The 24,791-nt window shown below is 35.0% G+C and overlaps 1 protein-coding gene across 4 annotated transcripts in view; it reads right to left on the reverse strand.

The window, feature by feature from the left end:
* Positions 1–24,791, reverse strand: part of SPATA5 (spermatogenesis associated 5) — a 360,776-nt gene that overhangs the window by 267,789 nt on the left and 68,196 nt on the right. For all 4 annotated transcript variants that reach the window (XR_008421690.1, XM_019419021.2, XM_019419030.2 and 1 more), the window contains exons 11-12: positions 20,507–20,716; positions 1,343–1,396 (exon numbers count right to left, since the gene is read on the reverse strand). Coding sequence is in view for 3 of the 4 variants with exons in the window: in XM_019419021.2 (XP_019274566.2) it covers positions 1,343–1,396; positions 20,507–20,716 (264 nt within the window). In the remaining variant the exon portion in view is untranslated. The remainder of the gene's footprint in view (positions 1–1,342; positions 1,397–20,506; positions 20,717–24,791) is intronic.

Below are 24,791 nucleotides of genomic sequence, written 5' to 3' on the forward strand. Positions count from 1 at the left end.
CAGAAAGAAATCCAAAGGTGTGTTTCCTGTAACCTAGACCCCCATTTTCTGGTCACAAGGATCATGATCATAAAAATTCAAAACCGTTATCATAACATTATTAATAAACATTTCCTTTTTTCCTACAACTGCCATTGTCTACATTTTAAATAATAAAAATAGGACAAAAGTAACTTAAAATTTTTTTCTCAGATGAAAAATGAAGTATTCTAATTTCTAATACTCTTGGGTTGGCACCCAGGTATTCACAAATGGAGACCATCCATTCCATTCCTGGAGACCATCCATTCCATTGCTGTTTGTGTCTTCTTGTCCTTGCTTAGCTTCTGAAAGAATACAGGCAGGCTGTCTGTGTGAGGCAGACTAACCTCTGCTTAGCAAACCAAAACCTGTGGTCAAATTACTGTAGTTACCCAAATCCAAGTGCCCTGATTTTGCATGAATTTACCAGTTGTGTAGCTTCCGCTATATGAATGAGTAGCCTATCAATCAGGAGCTGGTTTGAGGCACCTGGGTGGCTCAGTTGTTTAAGATGACTCTTGATTTTGGCTCAGGTCATGATCTCACAGTTCGTGACATCAAGCCCCATGTCAGGCTCTGCACTAACAGTGTGGAGCCTACTTGGGATTCTCTCTGCTCCTCCCCTACTCTCTCTCAAGAAAAATAAATTAAAACAATCAAGCACTAACTGTAAATCTTAGAAGAGGGGGAATGGACTGTCTAAATCACTAGGCAAAGGTAAAACAATTAAAATGAGAGTAAAGTGAAATTTTTTTATACTAAGCTCATTTCATTTAAAGGACTACATAATTCAAAGGATTTAAATCTCATTCTGAGATCAAGCATTCCTTATAAGTACAGATGTACATTTTTTTTTCGTTTTTAGTGAAATTCTGGCAGTTGTTATAATCTTTATTTGGTAAAACTAATGGCTGGTAATATGATGATGTTTAAAGACAAAAACAAAGTATTGTAGATTATCAAAACTGTAATTTTTAAAACATTTTTATTTATTTTTTACAGAGAGAGAGAGAGATAGAGCACAAGTGGGGGAGGGGCAGAGAGAGAGGGAGACACAGAACCTGAAGCAGGCTCCAGGCTCTGAGTTGTCAGCACACAGCCCGAAGCGTGGCTTGAACTCATGAACCATGAGATCATAACCTGAGCCGAAGTTGGACACTTAACCACTGAGCCACTCAGGTGCCCCTCAAAATTGTATTTTTAAATAATAAAATAATATTTGCCTGAAGAAAAAATACACCACTAGAATTTTGATTTGGAAATTTCAGAATCAGTAACCCAAAACAAAATGAAACCATACACAAAGACATAATTATCTTACCTCTCTAACAGCCCTTTCAGATTCACCAACGTATTTATTCATTAATTCAGGCCCCTGCATGAAAAGAGAACAACTGTTCAGTGTCCTTATAAAAATGCAACCATATATATGTCTTTCAATGAAAGAGAAAATGAATACGTAAAAGAGGAAAAAGGGAAAAAATAAAAATCTGCTCTTAATTAAACTGGTTCCTTTAGCATATTTATTTACATTGGGTGTTATTTATGCCTCAAATATTAAAGCCATTCTGTCCCAGAAACTAGACATCAGTACAAAGGAAAAGCTGTGGCTAAATATAATAGTTTAACCTCTTCTTCATCTGTCTTTCATTCATTCATCAATGAATACTTTTTTTACTCTGTATCAGGCACAGTGCTAGGCACTGAAGATAGAACAGTCTAATTTTGGAGACCAACAAAGAGATACCATCCAAGTATTCCCAGGTCTAACCAGAGACTGGTTCCGAGTAGGTCTACATGTCATTTTAGAACCCAGTCCACTAGATCAATGGCACTCTGTGACAAGAAACAAAACCTCAGGGCTACTCTTCTTATGACTCCAAGATAATTCCTAAGAATTGAATGGAAGTCATGTAATCCATGATATTATCTTACAGTCCCTGTGTGTTTCCTATACAAATGCCACTCTCAAGCTCTCTGCTCTCACTTGACTTGGCCATCTAGACACTGAAAATGCAGGGCCAAACATGCTCTTACCAGTTGATTCAAATGAGCACATTGAGAGAAAGTTTCCATAGCTGAGAAGGACATTTGGCATTATAGAACAAACTTCACACTAGTATCTGAAGGGAACAGTTGTGGTTCTCAGGACAACAGGGTTTTGTTTTTTTGTTTTTAATACCCCATGACTTCTTGTGATGTGAGGACTATGTACCATGAGAAAGTAGACAGTATGCAATAAAAAAAGAAGGCCCACTGTTTTTCATACAATATATGATATTTTACATATTTAAGAAAGAAAAAATGTTAACATTCAAAAATGTTAAATGTCATTGGGGAGTCAGTGGGGTGAGGGACATGATTGTTCTGAAAGAAAAGCAGCAGAGGTAATACAGGGGAATTTTATTTGGAATGACTGATTAAATAAATAATTAAGGATGATAGTAGCCAGGCTTCTCACTATTAGAGGAGTTATAAACATATAAATAAAGAAAATAAGAATAAATTCTGCTATATTGAACTGACATTGGAATTATCAGTATAATTTCAAGATTTTCAATATACTTAGCTAAATAAATATAGATAAAAATGTGTGTGGTGTGGGGGGGGTGTGGGGTGTGGGTGTGTGTGTGTGTGTGTGTGTGTGTGTGTGTGTGTGTGTATTCCTGAGCTCTGTTCTGTGAGATAACCTGAGAACAGCCATACCCCAAAAGCAGTAAGCACAGCTGGCACCCAGAGCCCGGCTTTTAAATTTTAAAAACTTGGTTTCCAAATTCTCCACCAAAAGGCATCAGGGCGTCTTAAAGAAATGGCAGATTCCAAGTCTGGGAAAGGCAAAGTACAAAATGAGTCTGGAAATCTTACTGCAAGAAAGTGCTCAGAGAGACGTAAAACTGCCAAAAGCACACAAATACCAGGCTAAAAGAGCCTACTGGCCAAAGTGATACAATGGAGACATCAACACAAATGTTGGTAAATGAATGCTGATCCACTGAATAGCACGGAAATTCATGAGCCGATGAAGATATAAATTAATATAAATAAATGAAATATTTGTTAAGGAACAAGATATATAGTCTCAATGTAACTATCCACAAAGTAACATGAACTTCATGGGGATAACAGTAATTTTACAGTGGAGAAGCTTGGCAGACACCATCATAATCAAAGTTAACGTTAGTAGTAACGGGACAATTTGAAATCAAGTATCATTTGATAGGATGCAATGAGAAGAACATAGCATTATTTCTATGAAAAATCTGAATCGAAACATGAGTAAATATCAGAAAAATCCAAACTGAGAGATATTTTACATAATAACTGACCTGTAATGTTCAAAAATGTCAATGTCATGAAAGTAAAGGAAGGACTGAGAAACTGTTTTCAATTGAAGAAGACATAAGAGACATGACAAATAAATAGAACACATGATTATGGACCAGATCATTCTGTCATAAAAGACAGTTCAGGGACAAGTGATAAAACTTATATGGTAATAATAATGTTCTTTTTTAATTTGATGGTTTGCACTATGGCTATGTGACCAGAATGTATTTTTTGGTAGAAATACACATTAAAGCATTCAGGGTAATGGAGCATACAGCAGCAAATTAATCTCAAATGCTTTAAAGAAAAACAAAATTACTTGTGACTACTCCTGCAAACTTTCTATAAAGTTTAGAGAGTTCAAAAAAAAAAAAAAAGAAGAAGAAAAAAACCCCAACTTGATCCACAGACAGAAATATTGAAGTTTAAAAAGATTCAATATTCTTAGGCCCAGAAATAATAGAAATGATAAAATTAGCAGACCAGGTATTATAAATATAATAACTGCAGCAGTGAAAAATCAGTAAACTTGAAGACAGAGCAACTATTCAAACTGAAGCACAGAAACAAAAAAGACTGAATAAAAATGACTAAGGGAATCTGTATAACCATATAAAAAGATTTAAAATAAGTCTAATTGGAGATCAAGAAAAAAGCTTAAGGAGACAGACAAAAATATACACAAATTTGATAAAATCAATGAAACCACAGATCTAAAAGGTTCAACAAATCTCAAATATAATGGGGAAAAAAATTATACCAAGTACATCAAGATCAAGTTATTGGAAACCAGCAATAAAGATAAAATCTTAAAGAGAAGTCAGAGAATATAAAGACACATTACAAATAAACAAAAGAATCACTACTGGTTTCTCATTCAAAACAATATAAGCCAGGTGATATCAGAGCAAAAGTACTGCAAGAAAAAACAGTTATGAAGCTAGAATAGCATAGCCTTAAAAACTGCAGGCAATGGGTGGCTTGGTCGGTTAAGCGTCCGACTTCGGCTCAGGTCATGATCTCACGGTCCGTGAGTTCGAGCCCCACGTCGGGCTCTGTGCTGACAGCTCAGAACCTGGAGCCTGTTTCAGATTCTGTGTCTCCCACTCTCTCTGCCCCTCCCCTGTTCATGCTCTGTCTCTCTCTGTCTCAAAAATAAATAAATGTTAAAAAAAAAAATTAAAAAAAAAACTGCAGGCAAATAAAGGACTGTATCAGATAAACAAAAGCTGAAGGAAATTATCATCAGTAAATCTCCACTACAAGAAATGTCAAAGGAAGTTCTTAAACCAGAGGGGAATGTGTATCAAATACAAAGAAATGAAGAATGTTGGAAATGTGGCTATGTGGCTAAATATAACATCCTCCTTTTCTCATTAATTTCTTAAAAAGACAATTGACCATCGTGGGGCACCTGGGTGGCTCAGTGAGTTAAATGTCTGACTCTTGATTTTGGCTCAGGTAACCATCTCAAAGTTCATGAGATCGAACCCCACCTCAGGCTCTGTGCTGGCAGCATGGAGCCTGCTTGGGATTCTCTCTCCCTCTGACCCTCCCCTGGTTGTGCTGTCTCTCAAAATAAATAAATAAACATCTAAAAATAAAAGATAATTGACCATCTAAAGCAAAAGTAATAATATATTGTGGGGTTTATACACATGTAGAGATAAACTATAGAACAAATATAACACAAAGGAAAGTAAATTTTAAGAATCTTACTATATATATAAAGTAGCATAGTATAATTCCAAGGTAGACTATAAATTAAGTCTATATATAGACTATAAGACTATAAACCTAGAGCAAGTATTTTTCTTAAAGTAAAACAAAGAAGTTTAGCTATTAAGAAAATAGGGGAGATAAGAGAGGATAACAGAATACATTTGACTAATCCAAAAGAAGACAGAAGGGACAATTGAACAAAAAATTATGGGTGTAAATATGCCTGATGAAAAAGGAGACAATCTTTAATACTGTTTTTGTATACTTATCTCCACAATGGGTGCTTCAAAAATACTGAAATATGGTAACAAACGAGTACATTAAAACATATGGGGATCAGGGTGGAATAGTCAAGGTTAAGAATAAGAAAAGAATAGGAAGAGTATCTCAATGTTCAGGTGACCAAAACCAGCTGCCCCAAAGATACTGCCATTAGGTTCAGTTGAGTTATTTGATAGCATCAACACTGAAATCCTTAAGTAATGAGAGAGACAGTCCTATCTTTCTACCTGATTTTTTTTATTAATCGAGGATTATGCATGAGTAAATTTTATATAACATTAACAAGTTAATTGGTTCCCTAAAAAACAAAACAAAAAAACCTCTCCTCTACTTATGTCTATTTTCCTCTTTAAAAATAATCTTTTCAAAATTATTTCAGAGTAATAGATCTAAAAAAATTAGTGTTTGAGGCTAATTAGGGGCAGATGTATTAAAAGCATAAGTATGACATATTATAAAATATCATCTAACATATAAGGTATTTTTACTTCTATATCGCAGACTGAAATCCACCATAAACCAGGGAACACGTAAACCATCTGTAAGCAAACACATTATTAAGAAAACTTGCTTGGGACAGTGCTTTTGATGACTAAATTTTATAATTGGTATACCGATTGTTTATACATTGGTACTTAAACTGTCTCCAAGCAATCACGTTTACACAATGAAGTTGTTTCTAAGCTTATTTCCCCCAAAATAGAACATGATTCACGATTCTAATCTTAACATTGATGACTTAATTATCTTAATTTCTTAAATAATGCAGTCCCAAATAGATTTAACTTCAATGAAGATGATGAAATATTGGTTATGCTGAAGCAGAATGTTTCCACATTTTGAAGGACTTTGAAGAAACAGCAACAACTTAATACCAAATCATTTTATAAGCTTGTTTTTATACCCAGGTTAGACTATGTGATAGGAACACAAAATTTACACTTAAAGCCAGCAGGGAGGTAAATAAGCTTGAAGGCATTTCTCAAGTATTGTGGAATTAAGAAAGACAACATATAAAGAGCCAGACAATAAATATTTTAGGCTCTGTGGGCTACCTACGGCCTGTGTCACATTTTTCTTTTTCTTTTAACCTCTCATTAAAAATATAAAATTTATACTTAACTAATGGGCTAGATTAAAACAAGCTGCTAGAGGGAGGAAGCCAAAACATAGAGAGTCCTAAAAACTGAGAACAAACTGAGGGTTTATGGGGAGTGGGAGGGAGGGGTGGATGGGTGATGGGTATTGAGGAAGGCACCTGTTGGGATGAGCACTGGGTGTTGTATGGAAACCAATTTGACAATAAATTTCATAATAAAAAATAAAAATAAAAAAAAATAAAAATAAAACAAGTTGCAGGTTGGATTTGCCCAAAGGCTGTGTAATTTGCTGACCTCTTATCTAGATTAATCTCACACAATTTGAAATAGTTCATTTCTGTCAACAAGATTCAAAGTCATCAAAAATATCAAAGACATGATTAGTGAGTAAAAAACTCAAGACTCCAAAATTTTAGGAAAACTGATCAAAACATTAAGGGAAGGGCACCTGGGTGGCTCAGTTGGTTGAGCGACTGACTTTGGCTCAGGTCATGATTTTGTGGTCTGTGGGTTTGGGCCCCACGTTGGGCTCTGCGCTGACAGCTCAGAGCCCCGGGCCTGCTTTGGATTCTGTGTCTCCCTCTCTCTCTCTCTCTCTCTCTCTCTCTCTCTCTCTGTCCCTCACCCACTTGCACTATCTCTCTCTCTCTCTCTCAAAAATGAATAAACATTAAAAAAAATTTTTCAAAAAAAATTAAGGAAAAAAATTGATACTTAAAAGAAGGCAATTTCAAAATACCTAGTAACGTTTAAGATGTTCATGCTCAATAACAATAACCTCTATGTATATATACACCAGAGAAACCCTTGTACATATACCCAAGGAGACATATACAAGAATATTATAGAAGCACTTTTTGCAGCCAAAAAAAACCTCTAAACCTGTAATTCATTAATATAAAAATGGGTGAAACAGATAAAGAGGTATAAAACTTCCAGTTATAAAATAAATAAGTCATGGAGATAAAAAGCACAGCATAGGGAATAGTCAATATTATAATAATGTATGACAGATGGTAACTACACTTATGATGAGCAATGAGTAATGTATAGAATTGTTGAAACAATATGCTGTATACTTACTTGAAATTAGTATAACATTGCATGCCAATTTTTTTTATTATTATTATTCTCACATTAGCTAACATATAGTCTTAGCCTCAGTAGTAGATTCCAGTGATTCATCACTTACATACAACATGCAGTGCTCATCCCAACAGGTGCTCTCCTCAATTCCCATCACCTATTTTCCCCACTCCCATCAACCCTGTTTGTTCTCTGTATTTAAGAGTCTCTTATTGCCACGTAGTACTCCATTGTGTATATAAACCACAATTTCTTTATCCATTCATCAGTTGATGGGACATTTAGGCTCTTTCCATAATTTGGCTATTGTTGAGAGTGCTGCTATAAACACTGGGGTACAAGTGCCCCTATGCATCAGTACTCCTGTATCCCTTGGGTAAATTCCTAGCAGTGCTACTGCTGGGTCATAGGGTAGGTCTATTTTTAATTTTCTGAGGAACCTCCACACTGTTTTCCAGGGTGGCTGCACCAATTTGTGTTCCCAACAACAGTGCAAGAGGGTTCCCGTTTCTCCACATCCTCTCCAGCATCTATAGTCTCCTGATTTGTTCATTTTGGCCACTCTGACCAGTGTGAGATGGTATCTCAGTGTGGTTTTGATTTGTATTTCCCTGATGATGAGCGATGTTGAGCATCTTTTCCTGTGTCTGCCATCTGGATGTCTTCTTTGGAAAAGTGTCTATTTATGTCTTCTGCCCATTCCTTCACTGGATTGTTTGTTTTTTGGGTGTTGTGTTTGGTAAATTCTTTATAGATTTTGGATACTAACTCTTTATCGGATGTCATTTGCAAATATCTTCTCCCATTCCATAGGTTCCCTTTTAGTTTTGTTGATTGTTTCCTTTGCTGTGCAGAAGCTTTTTACCTTGATGAAGTCCCAATAGTTTTTATTTCCCTTGCGTTCAAAGACACGTCAAGTAAGAAGTTGCTACAGATGAGGTCAAAGAGGTTGCTGCCTGTTTTCTCCTGTAGGATTCTGATGGTTTCCTGTCTCACAATTAGGTCCATCATCCCTTTTGAATTTATTTTTGTGTACTGTGTAAGAAAGAGGTCCAGTTTCACTCTTCTGCATGTTGCTGTCCAATTCTCTCAGCACCATTTGCTAAAGAGACCATCTTTCTTCCGTTACTCTTTCCTGCTTTGTCGAAGATTAGTTGGCTCCATTGCATGCCAACTATACTTCAATTTAAAAAATGGGTAAATGAACTGCAGTGTCCTCATAAAGTGGGACTATAAAAGTATAAATGAATGAAAACAAATTTTTTTTTTAAAAAGGTGGGGGGTGCCTGGGTGGCTCAGTCAGTTAGGCATCCGACTTCGGCTCAGGTCATGATCTCACAGTTTGTGAGTTCGAGACCCGCGTCAGGCTTTGTGCTTGCAACTCAGAGCCTGAAAGCAGTGTGGAGGTTCCTCAGAAAATTAAAAATAGACCTACCCTATGACCCAGCAGTAGCACTGCTAGGAATTTACCCAAGGGATACAGGAGTACTGATGCATAGGGGCACTTGTACCCCAATGTTTATAGCAGCACTCTCAACAATAGCCAAATTATGGAAAGAGCCTAAATGTCCATCAACTGATGAATGGATAAAGAAATTGTGGTTTATATACACAGTGGAATACTACGTGGCAATGAGAAAGCATGAAATATGGCCTTTTGTAGCAACGTGGATGGAACTGGAGAGTGTGATGCTAAGTGAAACAAGCCATACAGAGAAAGACAGATACCATATGGTTTCACTCTTATGTGGATCCTGAGAAACGTAACAGAAACCCATGGGGGAGGGGAAGAAAAAAAAAAAAAGAGGTTAGAGTGGGAGAGAGCCAAAGCATAAGAGACTGTTAAAAACTGAGAACAAACTGAGGGTTGATGGGGGGTGGAGGATGGGTATTGAGGAGGGCACCTTTTGGGATGAGCACTGGGTGTTGTATGGAAACCAATTTGACAATAAATTTCATATATTGGAAAAAAAAATAAAGATACTACTTTAGGTTTAAAAAAAAAAAAAAAAAAAACAACTCAAAGCCTGGAGGCTGCTTCAGATTCTGTGTCTCCCTCTCTCTCTGACCCTCCCGCAGTCATACTCTGTCTCTGTCTCTCTCTCAAGAATAAACATTAAAAAAAAAATTTGTTTTTAAGTATAAACGAATGGCTAGACTAAGACACTTTGGAAGAAGGGAGACCAGCAAGAAAGCTGTTGTTATACAGCCAAAATGCACTACCTTATACATTTACAACCAAGAGTAAGAAAGTTCTTAATGTTTTGCCAAATTTTTAAAGGTCTTTTAACAGTTGTAATATTCTCCATTGATCATTTTTGCCTGGTTTCACCTCACACGATCATTTTTAGTCCTGTACTTCAGTGCAAAACAATGTCTGTCCTTTCATAATATACAAAGTCAAACAAATAAAGCAAGTGCTATTCATTTGCAATATGATAAATTATACTTTTACCCAAAGGAGACTGTGGACAAGGAGTTGAGAAAGTGAACAATAAAACAAGAACCAGGGCCCACTCAATAAAACAAACTTTATTTATTTTGGGGGGCAGATTTTTATTTTTTTAGTTTAATAATTTATTGTCAAATTAGCAAACATACAGTGTATATACAGTGTAGTTTGGCTTTGGAAGTAGATTCCCATGATTCATCACTTACATACAACAACTGGTGCTCATCCCAACAAGTCCCCTCCTCAATGCCCATCTCCCATCTTCCCCATCCCCCCCAATCCCTGACTGCCATCAACCCTCAGTTTGTTCTCTGTATTTAAGAGTCTCTTAAGCTTTGTCTCCCTTTCTGTTTTTATCTTATTATTCTTTCCCTTCCCCAATGGTCTTCTGTTAGATTTCTCAAATTCTACATATGAATGAAAACATATGATTTGAGACCTGTCTTTCTCTGACTGACTTATTTCACTTAGCAGAATACCCTCCAGTTCTATCCACATTGCTGAAAATGGCAAAGATTTCATTCTTCTTCATTGCCAAGTAGTATTCCATTGTATATAAATACCAAATCTTCTTAATCCATTTATCAGGTGTTGGACATTTGGGCTCTTTCCATTATTTGCCTATTGTTGACAGTGCTGCTATAAACACTGGGGTACCTATGTGCCTATGAATCAGCACTCCTGTATCCTTCAGATAATTAGGAAAATGGATCTTTTTTGGAAAGGGGATTTAGAGGGGATAGAGTGAGGAAAGGGTGAGAAATTTTTATGCAGAATGTTACTTCATTTAGGGTAACTAATTAGGCAAGTGTGGCATGATAAGAATCAGAAAGGAAATTGCTGGTGTCACTGTTGTTTTTAATGTAATGATTATCATGTCTGCATTATTCTTATTGTTCTTACAGCAACTCTCCATAAAAGTCAAGGGCATGAAATAAGATAGTCATCCAGTGAAGATGTATCTTTAAATTCAGGCAATATATACACTGCATATATGCTGCTTTCTAATTATTTGGTTTAACTGAAGGAAAGCAGCTAAAGAATCTGAAAAAATGATTAATGTTTTCCACAGATCATGGTTCTAAAAAGGATGACCTGAACTTCAGGTTTGAAAAGTGTAAGATTATGATCTCTAAGAATACAATATCAATATCCAGCTACTGATAATGGAAAGATTAATGTTTTAAATATCTGATGTACAGGCAAACAGACTTGATATTATGTTGAAAATGTGAACATACGGCATTTGACCTCAATCAGTAAAGGGGCATTACCCTACTACATAGAGGTAAGCTACAGGAAACCTATGAATAAGAAACAATATGTTTTTTTTTTCTACAAAACAAAAGAGGAAACAACAACAACCAGATTTGAAAGTATAACCTAAGAATTTTGTACTGTAAAGAAAATGAGTTGGAATAATTCAAGCATTATAAAGTCATAGCGGTAATAAAAATGACTTCTGAGGGCCCCTACAGAACATATGATTTTGCATAGAATAACACACTGATGAATCATACCTAGATAACTGGCCTGTAAAATGCAACCCAGTAGCTGCACTGATATGTCACATAGGTCTAGAATTCTATAAAGTTTGAGCTTAAAGCTCAAACTGCCAAAAATTACTATATTCTGGTACAAAGAGTTGCAAAAGTTGCAAAAGATTAAATTCCGTTTCAAAGACATATACATTTTATTCTAACAGAAAACTTAAGGAATCATAAGCTATGACGCTATACTTTTTTTCCATTTGAAGCCAAATATATATCCATATCTTAAAATCAGAAGAAAGTAGCAACTACTGTTAACTAATTTCATGAAATCTTGCTAAATGCTTGATATGTATTATCCCCCAATGCTTACAGGAGTCCTCTGAGGTAAATACTCTTATTAGTAGAACTCTATAGAAAAAAATATATAAAGTTTAAGTAATCTGCACAGTTACACAGCTTAATAAACAGCAGAACTGGTGTAGAAGTCTCTTAACAATTACACCTGACAATTAGAGAAAATGCCCTAAAAGTTTAGCAACCAACAAGAACAAAGGATAAGCCACAGATTGGAATATAAGCATTGTGAGAACTACTCAGAATGTTGTTAGTGGAAGGGCTTTAAGAGTCATTTAGTCTAACTTACTTCACTGAAAACCAGAGGAAAACAAAGCACAAAGAAGGATATGTCAAAAGTCCTAGAAAAAGTTAAATGGAAGAAATGATAATAAAAATGCAGGATTTTGGTTCCCAGACCATTCTTTCTAAAAACTATAATGTCCTCTATTTTCTCCAAGCCCTTTTATTTTTTTAAATGTTTATTTATTTATTTTTGAGAGAGAGAGAGAGAGATCACAAGTGGGGGACAAAGAGAGAGAGAGGGAGACACAGAATCTGAAGCAGGCTCCAGGTTCCAAACTATTAGCTCAAGAGCCCAAGAAGAGGAAGGAAGAGAAGAAAACACCCCCTCCAGTTCCAAAGAAGCCAGCTAAATCCAAGCTGGCAGTGAGCCACGACAAGACCTCCGATGTCAGGGACAAGCAGTGTCAGGAGGCCCGCAAGAGACTCCTGGCAAGCCAAGCGGGCAGCTTCCGTGTGGCAGAACTCAGCCACAGAGTGCAGACAGCATCAAGATTTATGTCCCTGAAGCCCAGACCTGACTCTGAGACCAGGAACCGGGAACCAAATAATTTTAAGTCATTAAAAACAACAACAACAACAACAACAACAACACACACACACACACACACACACACACACACACACACAAACTAACCACGAACCGTGAAATCATGACCTGAGCTGAAGTCAGATGCTCAACCGACTGAGCCACCCAGGTGCCCCTACAAGCCCTTTTAAAAATAAAACATTTTTAAAAAAGGAAACATGCCCTTAAGATTTTACATGGTACCAGCAATTCAGATTCAGAGGTATCTGTGAGAGCAGAACAAGCAGCAAGTGCAAAGTGTTAATTCTCAATAAATAGCTGCTAACATGGGTTATTTGAAAATAAGAATTTTATTGATATCCATTATAAACAAGAGAACATTTACATCAACATATAAGGGTTAGAGATGTATAGCATGGTCAATGAGTCCCACATTTGCTCATAAGTTTTTTTGTAACTCTTTAAAATACATAATACATAAATGCATAGAATAGATAGGGTTGATGGGACTAGATACGGTAATTTCTTTTTCAATTTTACTTACCAAATAGCTGTGCTTTGTTAGTGCTGCCACATTTCACCTGCCTAGACAATTTGCTTCACTCACAAGGGTGATCAAGAAAAACTACCAAAAATAAAAAAGTACCATAAATAGTCTTATTTTGGAGTAGTGTTATTTTTCATGTTTCCATGATTAAGATTTCAAGTGCTCAAGTTTACTAAACAAATATAACATAAATACATGTAAAGATATTTGTCCAGCTATGCTATTAATCCAGTGAAAACTAAATCTGACTTATCTTTTACTGTTTCATGATTTTATACCATATCAAGTCACAAACTCGAATATAATATTTATACTTCATGCTCTTGCAATTTTGCCCCTTTAATCAGTACTGGGTTTTTTACAGTCTTCCCAAGGGCTTTTTAAATGTGTCTGACACTTGCCTGTTGCTTTTGGCTATTACAATTCAAACCAAGCTTTTATAAGTTCTAAAATGTCTAGGGAAGGCAAGTTAACCTAAGTGTTAACTATGGTTAAATGTTATGGAATATGCTCATAAAAACCCAAACTCACATGAGATAGAATTACATATATGTAATAAGAGTAAAGGATCTTGAAAATTAATAAAAAGTACAGCATCAGCACATACAGAAGGCCATTTCGGGAAAGCACTTCAAAGGGTTTGAAAACAGGCATCAAGTACTAGGCAAGAAATGCCTTGGGCAAGTAAAAACCCTAAAAAGGGAGAGGGGCTAGCAGGCAAGGGAACAGAATTCAAGCTGTTCCTCTCAAAAAAATATAACACAAACCTTCCCCACAATTTATTCATTCAGGAAACAAAAATGACACATTTCAGAATTTACACAGCGGCACCATGCTGACTACAATTCAGCTGGCTATAAAGTGTGAATGTATATACATGCCCACAAAAACCCTTTATATGACTGTTGACCACTCTAGTCATTCTCCATCTCCTTTACTAAACACAGAATTGCAAACACTGGCTCTCACCTTGCATGCTTCCATCTCTGGAAATGACCTTTCTCTTGAGTTACACACCCATATTTACAAAGGCCTTTTGGACATATGTGCCATATTGTTCTAACGGCATTTCAAAGTCCACATGGCTAAATCCCAGTCTGGTATCTGCTCTCCCACCTCTAATCTGCTTCTCTTCCTCATTGCTAACTTTTTGAAGCTAGGATATTTCCATCTGTTAGTCACTTAAAGTAAAAATTTTAATCACCTTTGACTTCTCTCTTTCTTTCTCTTTTCTCACATATGATTAATCATCAAGATTCTAAATATTACCCATTTCATTATATCACATGTTTAGTCAAATGTCACTTTCACTAAATTATGAGTTGACAGACAGCAAAGAGCCCATCTACTGCATCTTTGTTTACATCTGTACATGTACAGAAACACAGAACACAGAACACACAGAATTATAATCATCTGAATTATACCACTTAATAATCTGAATTACACAACTATGTGTGTAAAACATTTACAAATAATTTTTAAAATACTATAGACACAAAATTATAATATTTCAACTTCAATTAAATTTCATTCAAAAGAGAATTAAAAGGAGGAAAACATGACTAATTTCTCTCAGCCGCAATCCATGAATAAAAAATTAAACCAACCCAATAATAAAATTTTCTATTATGAAGTAAACTTCTTAGAAGTCTGAGAGTATTCTTCTCTTTTTTAAATCTAAGTCTTCTTAGATTCAAAATGCTAAAAGTTTTGTTATTTTAGTTCATATTATTGTAATTTTTTGCTTTTAGCCAAATGTTATACAATATTTTCGCATCAAGACATCTTTTACATAGCGGTTTTATTGACTGATATAAGCCCAAAATTTATTAAGATTCAGTTTAACATATGATGCTTCAACTTTAACATCTCAGCTTAGTGTACAAATAATGCCATAATTAAGTAAATCCAATCTAACTTCTACATAATTTTGCGATACTGACAATAGCACATTATTCTATTTGTCCTAACAGTTGATTACTATTAGTCACTCCCTAATAGCCATTCAAACAGTGATAAAATTAAGTATATATCTTTATTTAATAATGATGCAAATAACTGCCAATTTAAGCATATGGGGCATATAAGAACACTACTTGGAGAAAAGCTGAAGGAATTATTAAAGTTAAAAAAAAAAAAAACCTAAAGGAAATTAAATAGAATCTCAAAAGGTATCAGAATCTAGATGAGCCCAAATAAACCTACAGAAGGAGAATAAAGAGTTAGGGTCCACAAAAGGCATGAATCTGGACATGGCTCCTGGTGAGACTCTAAATTAGAAGCTATATCTAAGGTGAAAGAAAAAATAACCCAAACACTCAAAGAAAGTATTCTTTATAATGTTGGGGTGTGGGTCTGGGGCCAGAACCAACATACTCCTTTATAGGCTTCAACTGAGAAATGCAGTGAAATAGGCAAGCTCAGGGAAGTCCCAAACCCAGATTCCCCAGCCAATTTCCTCTCAGGGCTTTATTTTCCCAGGAACTTTCCATTATCACTATGAACAGGGGGATGACGAATAGGAAAGAAGGTCTCCCCCAAAGCCCTTACCCTAGGACCTGGCAACCTCCCCCATGATTTTTCTCCTTCCATATATTCCACTCTTTCTGTATAACGCAGTACATAGAACTATAAGCCAGTCTTTTTAACTTCAGTTATATTCATTAAATGTCTGTAATGTGTCTGTGATTCTGACCATAAAACTCTTTATTTAATTAATAGACCTTTTCTGGTAAAGTTTAGGATTTACAGAACAATTAAGATAGTACTGAGTTCCTATATACACCACCCCATAATCCCCCACTGCACACTTAGTTTCCCCTATTATTAATATCATATAATAGTACAGTACATTTGTTATAACCAGTTAATAATAATATATCAATAATAGTTCACTAAAGTCCATAGTTTATTCAGATTTCCTTAGTTTTTATCTAATGTCCTGTTTCTGCTCTAGGATCTCATCCAGAAAACCACCATAACATTATATTTAGCTATCATGTCTCCTTGGGCTCCTCTTTGCTGTGAGTTTCCCAGACTTTCCTTACTTTTGATGGCCTTGACAGTTTCAGGAGTACTGATCAGATATTTTATAGAACATCTTTCAATTTGGTTTTGACTGTTTTTCTCAGACACAGATTATGAGTGTTTGGGAGAAAGACCACAGAAATAAAGTGCCATTCTTGTCACACTATCAACATGACTAATCACCTGGCTGAGGTAGCATTTGTCAGGGGTCTCCACTATTAAGTAGCTCTTCCCTACCCCCTTTCTATATTGAACCCTTTAATATAGAAGTCATAAGTATCTATAGTCCACACATAAGGAATTGAGTTGTTATGCCCTCCAAAGTTTCTTCACTTACTTCTTAATATCCTAATCCTCTCAAAGAGCCTATACAGATAAAACAAACAAAACTGAGACCAAGAGAACTTATTTAAGGCTACAGAACTAAAAAGTGCAAGGTTAGGAATCAAACAAAACTGAGTCCTAGCTTAGTGCTCTTTTCATTATAATACAATTTCAAGAGCACAAATTATATAGTAATATGTCAATTTCAAACTCATTATTCAACCACTAGTCTCCTTCCATATACTTCTTTTATTTTTTCTTTTTCTAAGCATGCTCCATGCCTAATGTGGGGCTCAAACTCACGATCCTAAAATTAAGAGTCACATGCTCTATCAACTTCTATTTTATTCATCAGGTTCCTGTTTCCCTGGCAGTGATTACTCTTTCTTATTAATTTAACTAACTTCTACTCTAAAGCCATGTTATTTTTCTCAGTTTTCTTTGTCCTGCAGAAACAAATTTTTTTGAACTATGTCCCAGAAACATCTTTACACTTCTATGAACCTACCCTATAGAAACTGCCTGAACTACCTTTGCCAGTAACATGATGTAATTAATGAAAAAAGCACTAGACACTAAATTTAAAAAAAAAAAAAGTAAAATGGAAGGCTGTATAATATAGTGGGTCAGAGCTTAGACTCTGCAGTCAGAAAGTCCTCTGATCAAATTTCAGTACCATCACTACAACTCTGACCTTGGAAAAGGCATTTCACTTTCTTAAACATTATTATACTTATTTGTAATCCTAGAAACTAATCTTAAAGCATTCAGTATGCAAAAGAGGTGTATCTATGCAGTCTTCCACACAGTATCTGCAAAAGAGAAACTCTATGATTTCTAAACCAGCCCACATAATTTAAAAGTAAAAGCTGAAAGATAAACTTGGAACTTACCAACCTGATTATTTTGTACCTTTGATAATAGAATAGTAGGGGATCAAGTTACATAAAAAATAGTTAAGTACTTTGAATTGTGCATGCTTTAAATAAAATACAGAGTGTCCTGAAAATGAGATGTGTTTTGTACAATTCCTCCCTGAGACAAGTATCAGAAGAAAATTTCCCCAAAAAAGTCAAGCCTACACTAAGCTCATTATATTCTTATACTCACCAATAACAGCTAATAAAGGACTTGCTGAAAATCCCTGTCAGAGGCCTAACCACCCTTCTTCCAGGATCAGTAACAGTTCTTCATAAACTAAAGCAGCCCAACTACACAAGGGCAATTAATCTATTATAGCACTCCAGACAAAACCAAAAGAGAAGCAGAGAGGAAATTTCAACTGGAAAATATTTTGATATAATTGACCCAGATGACAAACTAAACTTAAGCACATGTCAAGTGCTACAGTCTACACAAGAACACATACAGATGCCAAAGGATATTAAGAGTTCACACCAGCCAAGGTGAAGTCTCAACTATGAGTAGAGTTTACATCTTGAATCACTGTTTAGAAAAGATACACAGGGGAAGCTAAAGGGTTCTTTCATAAACTCAGAGAAAGAAATGTTTAAAATCTTTAAAATCTTTATTTTGGGAATTAAAGGTAATTACAATTATAAAAAAAATGTTAGGGAGTTTCTCCTTCAATATATGTAAGATACCCATATTTTCCAATTGGCTAGAAAATTTCATTGTCTATCTACATTTTTCTGATCATTTTCAAAATGTGTAAGACTTGTTATTCCAAAAGCTCAAATTTAATTTTGACACTTAGATCCCTTGGAAAAAAAAAATATATGTTGTGACCAAAAGCCAACTTTCTTCATAGAAAAGTGAAACTAGAAAGAATAGAATATAAATTCCCAACTTCTTTGACTTCATTTCTGCATACATAAGCTATATGATATAGGTACTTTAAACTCTTCTCACAAGCAATAATCAGACCAAGTTGAAAAGACCAATGAAAATGCCAAGAAAAACAAATAATTTTTTCATGTGCCCAACTTTTTCTTTTGGAAACTTTTAATAAACATGTAGGAAAACTTAAAAAATAGTAAAATGAACATTCATTGTTCATTAAATATATTCCCCACCCAGATTCAAAAACTGAATAATACTGCCAAATTATACTAAATTGTATATTGAATAAAAATCCATGGTAGGGGCGCTTAGGTGGCTCAGTTGAGTGTGTGACTCTTGATTTTGGCTCAGGTCATGATCTCTGTGCTGGGCATAGAGCCTGCTTAGAATTTTCTCTCTCCCTCTCCCTCTGCCCCTCCCCCACTCATGCACACACTTCCTCACACACACAAGAAAAGTTAAATAAAAATTAGTAAGTAGGATATATAATTATATCTAAGCAAGTATGAACTCAGTTGAATAAGAAAATTTCTTAACATCACTTATCATTTGTGTGTGACCTGAAAGAAAAATGAACATGAGTTTAATGAAAAAACTCAAATAAGTTAACATATTCATGGTTATTTTACATGAACAGTGTCCAAGATAAACCTTTCAAAGAATCTTTTTATCATTTTCTCACAATGAAAAAAAGGTAAAAGTAAAACTGTCTAAAGTCATGAAAGTTTTCATACTTAAAAACAGTAATAAATGTATTTCTAAGTAATTCTACGATAGGCCAGAGAGCAGTCCTGGTAACATCTGGAAAAGTTATCTTAGATCACATGAGATATTAGTTTGTAGGAAAATACATGTGCTCCTTTTTGAGATTCAAGTGTAAATAACTGTGAGTGAAGGCCTCATCAAATAAGTTTCAGATATCCAGTAGACATAAAAAATTCAAAGATTACGAATATACAGTTGTGGAATACACAACAAGGTAGGCACAGAAAAATGGAGATGACAGTAAAACAAGTAGGAAATGCCAGTAAAATGGCCATGTTCATTACCATGAGATAAGAGGACCGGGACCAAAGAGAAATCAAGAGGTCTCTGAAATTTCAAAATCACTCATTATTCCAACATCTAAACCTGCAAACTTTAAAGCTTGTGTGATAGTTGTGATTCAGTATCACTGATGAGAGTGAAAATTGTTCCCTCCCCGTATCTTCAGTATCCAATATCTTCCACAAAAAGACAATCAAAACTATGCAAATAGTAGTGATTGTACACACACTGATTCTTAAAAAGCAAAGAACCTAAACATATCTAAACATTTCCAAAAAAATTTTAAGTAAAAAACTGACTCTATTCTGAAATAAATTCTATGCTCTGAAACTGCCAAGGAGTTTAATGTTCTAAGATAGGAAACATATTTTGTTATGAAAAAAAATCCCTGGTACTATCAAAACGGAGCCTTTTATCAGGTGCTTCTTACGAAATGAATTTGATATTTAACAGACTGAAGTACATACTTTTGTGATAAAGTTCATTCTACTAAAGAATTTTAGGTTTTATGTATGTATATTTCCTAACTGGATATATGATATTACATAAAAGTTAATAACAAAATTATATCCGGCCCTAAAGTAAATGTAAAACTACATGTCAAGTAAGATTATCTATCCCAAGTAATAGCGTAGAGCAATGAACAGATAATGTATGTGTGTATTTCAGAAAATAAACATTGTACAATTATTCCCAGACTGGAAAAGCATTTTTAAGGAATTTAGTTTTACCATTTAAAGTATCTGAATTCTTTGAAAATACTATATTTATAATTAAGTCCTGGTTAAGCAAAAGAGATTAATGCAATTAAAAAATGTAGAACTTAAACAAGACTGGTTTCTATTACACATAGATATAAGAGATACTGATAATAACAAAACTAAAGTTGTCTTCTATTGTCCACCATGTTTTGCTGATTACATGCACTAATTTAGTTAGAGCTCATCTCCCTGTATTATATTACCATCAACTTCAAAAACAAAACAAAACAAAAAAATCAACTATTCCTTAAGATGTCTTTTCATATTTTTCTAAGGACAAGAATCAGAGGATTGGTGTTAGTGGGGCTGGAAAAGAAAGTAGCAATCTAAAAATTTAACACCTTACCTTTATAGCTAGGAAATTCAGGCCACTCTCATTGGCTAAAGCCTTTGCAATCATTGTTTTAGAGCATCCAGGTGGCCCATACAGAAGAACTCCTTTAGGTGGTTGAATACCCATTCGAATGAAAGACTCTGGATGTTTCAAAGGCCATTCCACAGCCTGTTTCAATTTTAGTTTGATATTTTCCAGTCCTCCTATATCTGACCAGGATACCTGCAAAACAGAGCATTTTCTAAATGTAAGTTCTGTGAAGACAAAGGACCAAATAAATAAATAAATAAATAAATCAAGCAATAAAAAGTGCAAGAAGAGGAATATAATCATTTAAGAATCTAGAAAGAAGATCCTTTAAAAATTCTATCAAGAAGTAAATCAGAGTACATAAAATGAGCTGCATATTATAAAAGTACTAAAGAAAAAATGTTTCTGCTTGTATACATAATTATTTAAATGACTGAACATACTGTTAAATCTATCTTCTATTTAAATGACTTTAAAAATTAGGTTTGGGGCACCTGGGTGGCTCAGTCTATTAAGCGTCTGACTCTTAGTTTCAGCTCAGGTCATGATCAGGTCACTCAGGTTTGTGAGTTCAAGCCCTGCATCAGGCTCTCTGCTGTCAACCCAGAGCCCGCTTTGGATCCTCTGTCCCCCTCTCTCTTTGCCCCTCCCCTGCTTACACTCTCTCTGTTTCTCTCTGAATAAACTTAAAAAAAAAAAAAGCAAAAAACAAACAAATAAACAAACCAAACCAAAAACTCTGCTAGCTTCTGGAACCTCCTATAAAAAAAAAAAAATTAGGTTTCATCTGACTGAAAATGGTTTGAATTAGTGACCCAAGGTCTCATCTATATATCTTTTTAGCAAATTTATTTGCTTTATTTATTACTTCCAAAAATATTTCTGAAGGTCCTTTAGGAACATAAGGTTTTTTTCTGTCTTTGATTCATGAATGAAGTATCTTCAAAGTTTTGTTCCTTTTTCTCAACAAAGAAACACCCTCCCCAAAATAAGACAATTCTTTACATATTATTTACTTAATAAATACCCATTAAGAACCACATATCAGATAATATACACAGGAAATAGAAGAATAAGACATGAATACAAACTTTAAAGAACTTAAAAACTACTAGTAATGTGTACATAAATAACCATGGTACAATGGAAGGGATGCTAAGCACAGTAACAAAGAGAAAAAGCTTTTGGGAGTTCCCAGGAAAAAAAAGATTACTTCCAGCTGGAAGGCACATCTGAAAGCCAACGTCTAAAGCACAGATGTAATCTGGAAATATGAAAACAGGGAAATGGTCAGGTAGAAGCCAAAAATTATGAAAGGCTCAGATGACAATAAGAAGGAATAAGAGAAAAATGACTTGAGAGAGAAAAATAAAAAATGGAAAGTTAGTTGAAACTATATAGTGGGGGACACTGAAGACTAGATGATGGAGTTAAAGAACCTCTTTCCTCATAACAAGAAGTCTTCGAAGATTTTAACCTGAAAAGTGATATGGTCTAATCTGTGCTTCAGGAAGACTTCTCTGACAAGATTCATGTAGAGAGAAGATAGAATGCAGGGAGATCAATTAAGGACCTATCCTAAACATTCTTAACAACAACAAAAAAACAATTTTAAACTAGGATAGCCACATGCAGAGGATAAAGACACACCAGAGTGATACTGAAGTTCCACAGCTGATGATGTTGAAGGTAGAGTAAAAAAGAGGGATAATTTAATGCTAAAGATTTCAAGATGAGTTAACAGAATACAAATGAAAAATAATTTTTAGGAGGGAAAATATATGATAGATTTTTATTTCTAGATATTATAAAGAGTTGAGACACAGGACAGGCCATTCAAGAGCCAAAAAGGGAACAGATGGAATGAAAGCATCTCAAATGGAGCTCTGGAAAGAGGTTAGGACTAGAATTTTAGATTTCAGAGAGATGTACATAAAAACAATAGAAACCATGAGATCAATTAAAATTGCCAATCATGAGGAGATGTGTGTGAAAGGCAGATTGCTCGGCATCACCTACATTTATGAGGCAAGAGGAAAAGAAACAAGAAAAAGTCAGAAGATGAATCCAAAAAAAAGGTTTTGTTTGTTAATATCAGAAAAGGTTACTTTTTCTTAATGAACTTGCATGGATCTGGGAGAAAGGGGACTTTGTTTTTGTTAATGATTTTTGCCCACAGAACTAGGAGAATCCTATATTATCCACCACAATCCTGAGGTCAGATTTAATTATTCTTTTCTAAATTTCTTTCTTGGGATTTATCTTACAAAGTAAGATTACTGGATTAAAAGGCATGAACATTTTTAGGTCTCTTGATGCATAACATCAGTTTGTTATCTCAACCACTTTATCCATTTTAGTGGCATAAGGGATACATGTATAAGTTTCTCTGAAGCATTATCAACCTTTGGTTTTATTTTGCATTTTTTTTTCTGATTTCACCAATTAATAAAATTAAAATTAAACTTGAGATCAATGCACATAAGCTTACGGCCCTAAAACATCCAGCTATCATCAGGGGTCAAAGTGACTGTTTACAACAGAAAGTGACTGTTATTGTTAAAACCAGGCCTGCCTAGGAAAAAGTGCAGCAGAGTTATCACACCCTGAGGGGTAGAAATAAACATGGGAAGAGAGTTTTAAGGAAGGTAGTCAACAACTATCAAAAACTAAATAGGTCAGAAAGTAGAAAGTATTAAAGAAGCAGTGGTCGGTAGATTTAGCAACAAGTTTACTAAATTGAGTGGTTTATTTAGATCAGTAGTTTTTGTTTTTATGCCCTTTAGCAGTGGAATATACATAACATACAACACAAATACACATATGCATGCACATATAGACAGTATGTATATGTTATATATGATGCACAAAAGCTATATTTATAATAACTACCAGAAATGTAAAAGTCAGAGAAGCAACTCCTTAATCTAGTAAAAACTAAAATGACAGTGTATTATGATCCTATGTGATGCCCATTCAAATTGTTACTATGCATTTATTATAACTATACAATGAGAAGAGCTCACTGTGAACATGTTCCATGAGATGTTTACTTGTCTTAGGGCATGTTTGAGTTTATACTTAGAATAATGTAGCATTATAACAGAATAACTTAAGCTAATTTAAGTAAGTACAAATATACAGATTAAAAATTTTCTTAAAGATTAATGCAGAACTTTATCTTTCCTAACCAACGACATTAAAAAAAATGACTGTAAATGCCTAGGGAGGACATTTTTCTCAAATTTGTATTAAACTAAATAACCTGGCAATGCAACCTGATAACCTTCAGTATGATAAAATTTGGTTTTCAGTACATTTGTGTGTTTAGTTTTTTTTTTTTTTTTTAATTTTTTTTTTTAATTTTTTTTTTTTTCAACGTTTTTTATTTTATTTTTGGGACAGAGAGAGACAGAGCATGAACGGGGGAGGGGCAGAGAGAGAGGGAGACACAGAATCGGAAACAGGCTCCAGGCTCCGAGCCATCAGCCCAGAGCCTGACGCGGGGCTGGAACTCACGGACCGCGAGATTGTGACCTGGCTGAAGTCGGACGCTTAACCGACTGCGCCACCCAGGCGCCCCTGTGTGTTTAGTTTTTAATCAGTCTTTTAAAGAGTCTTGAAAAGAGTTTTTTAAAAACTTAATATCAGATATTAAGTACTTCCATGAACCACGCATGGAAATAACCAATATAAACACAAAGAAATCCATGCAGTAAAAGATGATCTCTTTAGTTAAGGACCAAGGATACTAGCAAACAGTGCCAGCTGGACCAGGAGTTGGAGAGGGCTTGTTCCTCAAGAGAAATTAAGGTGCTTTTACTGGAAAACTGAGTATTCCTTGGCATGGAAGAGGCCAAAACAGTGATGCCACTGCACAGACCTAGCCGACCATACTGAGGAGTTGGTCCATTGCCCTGAGGCTGTAAGAAGCAGAAGAAAAGTTAAACAATCCTGTCCCTTACCTCCCTCCTGAGATAGAGCTCTGGCATCATCAGCTGTCCTTTCTCTAATCCTGCCTTGATTGTATTCTTCACTATATTCTTTCTTCAGCCTACAAATATTTCGTTTCTTCCTATCCTTCAAAACAACTTGGATATTGTTTCTACCTAATGTTCTATCACCTTCTTTTTCACCAGTAAACTTTCTGAAAGATAATATGCCTCTACCCTACTGCATTTATATTTCCTACTTTGTATTTTAGTTAAGCATTTATCTTGCCAAGCAGCGGTAGGAAAAGAGGGTAAAAGGATAAAGATAAAAAGTT

This window comes from Panthera pardus, unplaced genomic scaffold (genome assembly GCF_024362965.1).
Source record: "Panthera pardus isolate Hobbes unplaced genomic scaffold, ASM2436296v1 HiC_scaffold_13, whole genome shotgun sequence".
NCBI classification, from domain to species: domain Eukaryota; kingdom Metazoa; phylum Chordata; class Mammalia; order Carnivora; family Felidae; genus Panthera; species Panthera pardus.